Source organism: Cimex lectularius, unplaced genomic scaffold (genome assembly GCF_000648675.2).
Source record: "Cimex lectularius strain Harlan isolate CLEC.00 unplaced genomic scaffold, Clec_2.1 scaffold39, whole genome shotgun sequence".
Classification (NCBI taxonomy): Eukaryota; Metazoa; Arthropoda; class Insecta; order Hemiptera; family Cimicidae; genus Cimex; species Cimex lectularius.
Genome location: NW_019392653.1, coordinates 1,751,254 through 1,760,855, shown reverse-complemented (window position 1 = coordinate 1,760,855; position 9,602 = coordinate 1,751,254). Strand labels below are relative to the sequence as shown.

At 36.9% G+C, this 9,602-nt stretch overlaps 1 protein-coding gene across 1 annotated transcript; it reads right to left on the bottom strand.

Moving 5' to 3' along the window:
* Nucleotides 1–5,710: 5,710 nt before the first annotated feature.
* On the bottom strand, nt 5,711–7,773 carry LOC106661195 (UDP-N-acetylhexosamine pyrophosphorylase-like protein 1). The gene has a single exon (XM_014384442.2). It carries the CDS (start codon nt 7,201–7,203, stop codon nt 5,737–5,739), a length of 1,467 nt encoding a protein of 488 aa, XP_014239928.1. The 5' UTR covers nt 7,204–7,773; the 3' UTR covers nt 5,711–5,736.
* Nucleotides 7,774–9,602: the final 1,829 nt, after the last annotated feature.

The window sequence follows — 9,602 nt, the reverse complement described above, 5'->3', positions numbered from 1 at the left end:
GACATTTGCTACCAAAGACCCGTCGTTCCAGCGGCCCTGCACTCGAACCCGGGACCTTTACCTTCCAGTGATGAGCGCCGCGTCAATGCCTAAACCGTTGCGGCCACCGACTTTTTTAATATATTTTTTACACAAAGTATATAATATATTATGTAGCGATATTTTTCAAGAGCGTACTTTACTTCTTTTCTTAACAACATTAGTAATTGTTGGGTTCTGGCTCAGTACGGGCGACAACTAAGGCAATACCGATACGAGCTAATTCAGAAATTTAATTGACAATGATAAAGTCTAGGTGATTTTTTTTTCCATTGACGTTGGCATTATATATTGTCTCTTAACATCTCAACCAGGAAAACAAAACCTTTCTCAATGGCAAGGCTTAAGGAAAATAATAAGCCTTTATACTCGCCATAGCCCATTTAATTACAACCTCAAAAAAATGGGAAAACAGACAGACTATGTCATGAAGAGGTAGAAACATCAGAACATATGTAGTGACAAAGCATTCACCCAGAAATGGTAAAAAATTACCCAAATCGTTAAAAAGTACTTTTCCTTTTTATTTATTTTTAATACTTAGAAATGGTATTTTTTAGTTACATTATTTAAATTAATGTTAAACGCACCCATAAGTATGTTAAAGCAAAATCACATTTTGTAAAATAAAGTATATCTTTTCTTACTTCTTCTTTATGATTATTTGGAACACCACACACTTCTTTATCTGCGATTCTATCGAAACTGGGATTTTGCAAGGGATATTGTGGAGATAGATTTAATAATATTTGGGAGAGGACACTATTTAGAAGTAATAAAACGATATGATCGGACGCCAAATTTTTTGGAAGTTTATTATTTTTAATTAATTCTGGTGAGAACCCCTCTCAGCTATTTGACTCAAACAAAGTAGGAAAGAGAACAGGGGGAAGTGTCGCGTCTTTAAAATAATAACTTAAACCCTTTCCAGATATTTGGAAAATCCATAAGCATGTGGTTAACAAGGTTGGTAAAGTGACCTGTAATAGTTTCAATGAGACACGGAGGATTAAAATTTTATACAATATTATTGTTAGGCGAGCAGTGTCTTTAAACTTTATTTTAATGTTCTTTAGTTTATATTAAACCATGCTTGTTTTATAAAAAAGAACCTGAAATGCAGTTTTCTTTCTTTCATGGACGAAAGGGTATTGCGTCAAACATTGATGGCCCGGAGAATATGGTGGGCGTAGAAGCACACCCTTGCCAAAAAATGCCACTGACTGCCTTCTTTCAAATTGGCTTTAGCCATGATTTCTAATATAGAATTTTTTTGTTATAATGTCAATTAAGTCAATTATTGGGTAGCCTTTTTTTGACGTTCTGGCGAGATGGCCAAGATATTAGCTTTGGCCGGGAACAGAGTACGAGAATGAGGAATCGCCTAAATTGTAAAATGAGAATTAATAGTTTTGTCCAACTCCAAAAGAATTGTGTGTTTTATATATTTTTCGTACAATACGATGTTTTTTTAAAGGTATAGATATTTTTATTTTTGTGTCTCCGAGGAAAACGTCTGCATTTCTGTTTACCAAAAGACAACTGATTTCCCGTACATTTGTATAAATCTTGCTGCTAAACAATATTGTTATTCACAATGTGCGTTTTACAAAAAAAATAACGTAAAAATTGCTTGCTTTTAAAAAGAAATTCACAGAGAAAAATTATTATTCTTTGATAGAGGCAACCTGCTCAAAACCATTTATAATTTCATATTTTGGATGTTCTATTTTTTTCCAATACCTTGTAATATTTTATTAAATCCTACAAGTTGGTCATCTCTGCTCACTTTAGCATCCTGGAGAAAAACGTTTTTTTAACTTGGGAAATCACTCCCGGCACACCCACCCATTAACGTCTTCGCCTGTAAACGGTACTTTTCTTAAAATAAAAATGTAACAACTTCATATTGTTCCATCCCAAAGAATAAATTGGTACTGATTATAGCTGTCAGAAGTGTCATACAATTGCAATTTATGATAAGATAATTAGTCATCTGTGAACAGCGCTTTAAAGTTTACTGCACCAAGGAAACATTTATAGTTTATTCAATAGAAGGATAATAAAGAATTTTAATCATTTCACAAGGGTTGTAATATATTTTTTATATATTTAAACAGCTTCCCTTTTCTCTTCTAATCTAATCAGATAAAAAATATCTCGAAATAAAACAGATTTAAAATTTTTAAAAAAATCTTTCGCTTATATTTGCAAAATTATCAGAAATTCCCCATTATTGATATCAATTTGGATCTGCGATTTTGGTTTTATTTACTACTGATAAGACAAAATCTTTAGGTAAGCAATACATCTTTTTAATAGAAATACAAAGATAATCTCGTTGCACATTTGTTTTTTCTTATCGATTTTACAAAGAAAGATTTTTAAATTCTGGCTTTAATTTTTCTTTTCTTTTATTATACTATAAAAACAGATTAAGTAAGATTAAACGGTTTTGGTGCCATGATGTATTAAGAGACTTTTCCACAAATACGCTGAATGGTTTACATTCTGTACAATCTTGATCTCTTTTGATTATTTTTTCCGTTTTTTATTACATTATAATTTTCAATTTATATCTAAAGACCCTTCGATCAAATAAGATTAATTCCTCCTGTAGGAGATAAACAAATTAATTGGAAGTTATTTCGATATCACTAGGATTTTAAGTTCTTCGTAGACATTATACACGTCTTCTAATTATGGCACGTGTAGCTCGAATTTGATAAAATTGAGTTGAAGCAAGGATAAAGGCCGTTATCCGGTAATCGCATAATTTGCGAGCCCCAGAGCATGATTAAAGCGAAACAGAACAAATGGATGAAGGAAGAAATGACCACAAACTGTATGAATTCGCCAAGGCCAATCAAACAAATTATCACAGCATCTCAACGAAGAATACAAAATCTATCTCTCACTAAATTGACAAAAACTAAAGAAATTAATAGGCCTTTACACTGGCCAATGCCTATTAATTATGATCTCAAAAAATGGGCAAAACAGAGACAGAAATCTTCCTACTCTGTCATGAAGAGGCAGAAACATATATCCTTCGTGACTGCACAGCATTAGCGCGGAAAAGAAACATAATCTTCAGAAAGGCAATATTAACGCCTTAAGAAATAAGCGATTAGGAGCCCTGGAAATACTTGAAGGGAAGTGCAATTTTAGGTTTGGTAGGGATAGGGATAGGGATAAGAGAGGCGGCCACAAGGCCCACTGCACCACGACCTAAACAGATCTATTGTGCTCCTCTACTAATTATAACTCACTGGCCAGCTTCAGGCTATTAATCAGCCTCCACAACTTTGCCAGCGGTTCCTTGGTGTAGGATCTTGCTTGTGGTTTTTCTTGTCCTAGTTGCAAGAACCTGCACCTACATAAAACATAAAATGTGTTCTGCGGTCTCCTCCTCTTCCAGGCAGTATTTGCACAGTGTTTCTTCTGTCTGTTCTCCTATCCGGTGCATGTCCTTTCTTAAGTGGCAATGCCCTGTTAGGAGTCCAACCAGAATCATGGTTCGGTTGCGGTTGCCTTCCAGTAGTTCTTTCGTACGTTTTGCGTATGGTCCTTCCATGAATCTCTACACGTGCCTCAGACATGTGGTATTGTTCCACCAGGTTTTGGACTCATTAAGTATCAATTTTAAGATCCTCTTTTGTGGCAGGCTGCTAGGCAGCAGTAGGGTTCTGAGCCCATCGAGTCCATGTTGCCTCCCTTTTTTGCCAGGTCAACCTTTTCGTTGCCTCTATGCCCCGAATGTCCAGGGACCCATGCCAGGGTCAGGTCATTACTGTCGCTGACTTCCGTCAAGGCCTCCATGCATTTCCAAACACTCTTTGCCTTCACTTGAGGCCTAAGGCCCTGAGAGCTGCCTGTCTCTAGGTTTGTACTAAAGAAAGGCCATTACACAGATCTTTTTTATCGCAGTGGAAGAACGGGTCACTGGTAACCAGTGAACCGAAGAATTAAAAAACAAAAACATAGAAAAGATTGAACCTTCTCGAGATGTTTGGCTTATTACTGACTTATATAAGTTTAAATCTGCACATATACGAACACACGTATACGAGGTGACTCGATCACCTCTGGCAGTTTACCGGTCTTTTGTACTTTACAATAAATTACCGACAGGCATCGAAATTCACCCACCCCGGGTGTTGGCAGTCCTGGGTCAGACCTCGGTTTTATCCATCCAGTCACCTTGGTTGGGCTTCAGGAGCCATCAACAGCTAGGTCATCTCAGAGCCCAACGCAATCAGTTCCTAAATTCCCATTCCAGTCTTACTCACTCTTAAATACGTTCTTCCCTAATTGCATACGATTCACTCAGTTAGGGAGACGCTCTCTATATAGAGTGGTACCATTCAATGAAGTGAGAAACATCAATCAACATTTTCCTTCATGCCGGGCACCCGCGGGCTTTGGCCAAAAGTTAGCGTCTTTTGTGTCAACCTCGCGAATTTTTCCTGGTAAAAGTATACCTACATTATAGAGTTATAATGTAATACAGATACATTAAACTGTACAGGTAAGAAATTATAGCGCCTATATATGCAAAAATTAATATCAATGAGAGTTGGCATATCTTGTTATTCTTTTTGTACGATCTTATCAAAATAATCTATGGATAAGTTCAATTATTAATTAATAGTACTTGAATTAAGAATTGCTGTTTGTAACTTCGAGTATCGCTGAGTTAAATTTAAAATTATCTGCGTCGCTCAATATAAACAATTTTTAAAAAAAGCATTCAGGAAACTAAAGGCGTAAAAGAAGACACATTCAAAATATAAAATTTATATATATTTTAACAAATACACGAGGCAAAAAAATATAATTTTTTAACACATAGAACATGGACATATAAGCTAATTTCGATTTCTACCAGACATAAAGGGAAAAACAATTGAAGTACGTATTGATAATTATTTTCCAATTAATTATAAAGTATTGCATTTTCACACATATATCACATAAAATTCAATCAGGTATTTCAGGTATAAACAGCCATGTTCATCTACTCAGCGAAACTAATTGGAAGTACCACACGCACCTCACAAATACAATTATAGTACACCTAATTAACAATATAATCGAGATATAAAATTAAAATTAACAAAAAGTATGGTAATCATTTCGTTAGTAATAATACAATTTTATATAAACTCTCAAGGAGGCTCGAACAAAGGAAAGCATCCCAAATCTTTCGCACAATATTACGCCATTCAATGTTATTAGTAGTACAACAATAAAAACAGAATATATGTGCAAAGAAGTATAATATATAAAAGTTATATTCAATAACTTAACGTAAATATATCAACGAATAAATAAAATAAAAAAAGTTTTAAGTACTTAAATCAGGCCTCTTTCTCCCAATTGGTATATCACAAGGAATCATCTGGGGGTTTAAAAGGATTGCACGTTTATAAAACTATTTCTAAAAAATAAAATCTATTGTAGTCATAGTGTATTAAAGGAAAAGCCATATTCGACAAGAGTATAAGAATCTGGTAGCCAAATATCTGAATTGGAGAGATATCATGAACAGAAATGATAAATGTTTCCTTTTTTTTAATTAAAAAAAGGCAATATTGAATTTAGGAACTTTAAATGTGCGCGAATAATAAAATAAAAAGTGCTATTGTTGTGATTGTATTTTTTTTTCTTTTTAATATTTTAATCTAAGTTTCTTCAGAGTCGATGTTTGAAGGGAAGATTTTCGTTAGGAGCAGTCAAATGTAAAGGCGAGGAAAAAGTTTTGCCCTTGACAATACGTTCGAGTTCTTCGCCGGCGTAGGACAAAAGTGGTGAGATTTCAACGACAACCGGCCCTTGGGTGTCGAAACGGCCTCCGGCCCGTTCTACGAGTTTTCTGTGGAGTGCGAAGACGTCTTTTCTCGCGGTGATGGGCGTGTCTTTGGCAGCTCCTTCGCCGTTCTTGACAGCGCTGAACTCTTCCTCTCGGTCCACCTCCCAGACGACGAGGTTGTCCGAGAACTGGAAGACGTCGAAGACGAACTTTTCCAGCTTGATGCCGTTGTTCTTCTCCGGCTTGCGCCTCTTGCCTTCTGCGTCGACGTACGGGATTTTCTTCTCGGCCACGTGGATTTTGAGGGCCTTCTCGAAGTTATCTGCGACCTTCCTGAGGAACTCCGCGGTGAAGAAGTGATTGCAGACGTTGCCGGCAGAGAAGGTCAGCTTTCCGTCGTTGTTCCTCTTCTCGGCGGTTTCCAGGGTGATCTCGCTGTACTCGACGACCTGATACTTCCCGTCGACGCTGCAGAGCACACCCAACGCCTCCGTAGGATACGCCTTCTCCACTACTTTGGCGCCGCACTCGGCACCCTTTTTGACACAGTAGCCGATAAAAACCGGATCGGCCACTTTCACAAGTATGTTGTCCACACTGTGCGCGTGTAGATACTTGATACCCCTGTTTTCGATGATATTTAGAATTTTTCTGTCCCTGAGCGCCCTGTAGATCCCACCGTTTCCGTCGGGAGCTTGCGATATCTTATTCGGCTTGTCGAGTATGAACTTACCGTCGAAGGTGAAACAAGGTAGGAGTCCTTGTTCGAATATAATTATATTGTTTTTGTCCAAGCCGAAATATCGGTTCTTGGTGAAGAACTCGATCGTCGGCGCTAATGTGTGCTCGCTGGTCATGACGAACCACGTGATGACACACTTTTTACCGTATTTCTCCTCTGCCATTGATGCAAGTTTTCTTATCCTCTCAGCTTGGATCTGATAGAGGGATTTGTGAGAGGGTAAACCGACGTCGTACATGCCTTTGGGGTCGGTGGAGCCGAGCCTGGTACCCTGGCCTCCTGCCATCAGCAGGACGCCGACTCTCCCTTCGGCGATCTGCAGTAGGCCTTCTTCCTCGTAACTTTGGAGGAGGGCCTTCGGCGTCCTGGACACGGCGCCGTACAAGCCGGGAGGGATGGGCATCAGCCGGTCGTCGATCTTCGCTTTGCTCTCATCTCGCCCTTCCACTGCTTTCTTAAAATAGCCTAGGACTTCCGGCACGTCGATGTCCTTTATCTCCTGGAAAAACTCGTCTCTGTCGTCCTGACTCAGATCGTCCCAGAACTGCAGAACGTGTTCCTGTCCGTAGTTGGCGAGGTGCCGGCGGTAATCCTCTATGTCGCTCATGGTTTGACGGTCGCGATAAAACACGAAAGCGATAGAAAGGAATGTAAGAAACCGTACGAATCCGCTACACGATCTCCGGGTGACTGCCACGGTTGTCTAACAGTCTAAGTCCAAGTCTACCTTCTCCCAGCTGTGAGAGATTGGCGAAACAGGTTATTATCGACATGGAGGGGTTGAAACCGAGAGCACTACCCACCGAACTGGGAGGGGTTTCGAGGCCTTGATCTTTAGATACACTTTCACTACCCGAAGGAATTTAAAACCGTATCCCGTAACGTTCTACCGATCCGCTTCGTGTCAGTTTCTGTTATTTCTGAAACAGTGTCACAATCAAATCGAAACTCGGGTTTCCGTTCGACTCTCAACATCGATATCGTGAGGAGCCGCGGCTTGTCGCGCTCAATACGATAATAGGCTTCACACTTCCCGGTCCATACACTGACAAAAAGAACTCGCTGACAGAATCTGGCTAAAAATTTCGTATAAAAAAGTCAATTGACACCAATTGCAACAATTAAAAACACAAAAAGATTACCGTAGTTCCAATTTATACTACTATTTTTAACCATGTGCTTCAATAAATGCTGCAATAAACTTCGATCAATCATTACTAAAACATTATGGAAATGGACTGTTTGTAATGGAAGTAAGGATAGGAACACAACTTGGTACTTAACTATGGTACTTTTTTCAAACAGTCAAAATGTCCAAGACATGTCCAAAGGTCCTCTCAACCTTTGCAAACAATCTAACACTACTGTTTCTAAATAATATGACAATTTTCTGGAAGTCGCTAGGATAATGAACCCAACAACCTTTTTTTCCTTCTTTCCTTTTTATTTGTCCGCAAGAATAGCTAGTAATAGTTCATTATACTTACCATTTCCAGATAATAAAAAGGGAAGAAAAAACTTGACATAACTACTAAATACTAAATTCTATCTCATTACTCCACGTGAAAAAGTCTTCTGGTCCCGATTGCATACCCCCTATATTAGTTAAAAATTGTTCTGCGGCTCTTATTGCTCCTTTACACTATATTCTAAACAAGTCGTTAAAAACAGATAATTTCCCCAATGCTTGGAAAAGCACTTTTAGCATTCCTCTACGTAAAGCTGGCGATAGATCTAATGTTTTCAATTCTCGCACTCTAGTTTTATTATATTTACAAAGAGCATTATTTTCATTAAATATGTACCTAATTATTGTAGTTTCAATTGTCTTTCAGCTTTATTTTGTTTCCTCTGCCTTATTTGGTTAGTAATTATGTCTTTCATTTTTGTTGTTCAGTTTTTACTCTTTAATTGTATTTTTATATTTATCATTTATATTTACCATTTATATTATTACCATGTATATACGTCCTTATTCTTTTTATAAGTATATTTCGTAATTTTTCATAAGTAATAAATTAACTTATAACCATAACTGCTATATTGACACTCATGTTGAACAATCATACCCAGAGAAATTATCTCGAATTAAGCCTATATTAGATAAATAGAAAAAAAAGTTGTATTATATTTATTTATGTATAAACAATAGTATTTTAAATACAGTCAAAAAAAACAAGAATTGGTGCTTCTGAGACAATCGTCTGCCGGTTTTATCCACAAATAAATACGTACACTAATAAATAAATGCAGAAACTAAAAAATTCTCGAACTTACGGCTTCTTTATTATAATTCCATATATCTAAATACACTTTCGTAATTTTTCAGAAACAATAGATTAGAATTATGGCCCATGACTGTTGGATTGGCCCTCAAGTCCAGAAAGATCTTAACTAGAAAGATTATCATATATAAGGAAGTATACATTACTTTCGCAATGGTACGTAAAAAAAAAATAGTTCCTACTCACAGTAAGTTGTTTCCAATGATTTCGAGCTTATAGCTCATCATCAGCGTCTACAACCACGTCTCTCTACATAAATTGCAAAAGTACACTTTTGAACTTCATTAGAACTCCTTCAACCTGATGATAAGTTGTAAGCTCGAAATCCAGATCGTTGGAAACAACTTACTGTGAGTAGGAACTATTTTTTTTTTTTAAAGGACACCGCACTCACTCCACCATTCATCATTTCAACTTATGTATCATTCATAGAAAAAGAATATTTTTTATTAGTAGGAACAGTACGAAAACAACAATATTTGGGTAGTTTTCATTTTGACGAGACGTCATCCTTTTACGTTGTAGGATGTTTTGTCTAAATTAAAAGTTAAAACCTGGCCCTTTTTTAAATAGAAAGAATATCGATTTCCATTTTTACAAGCGAACGATCATAACTAGAAAGAATATCGTGGTTTAATTTTATACTGCTATTTTTAATCGTAAACTTTAATAAATGATGCTAAACTTCGATTAATCATTATTACAACTGTGGAAATGGACT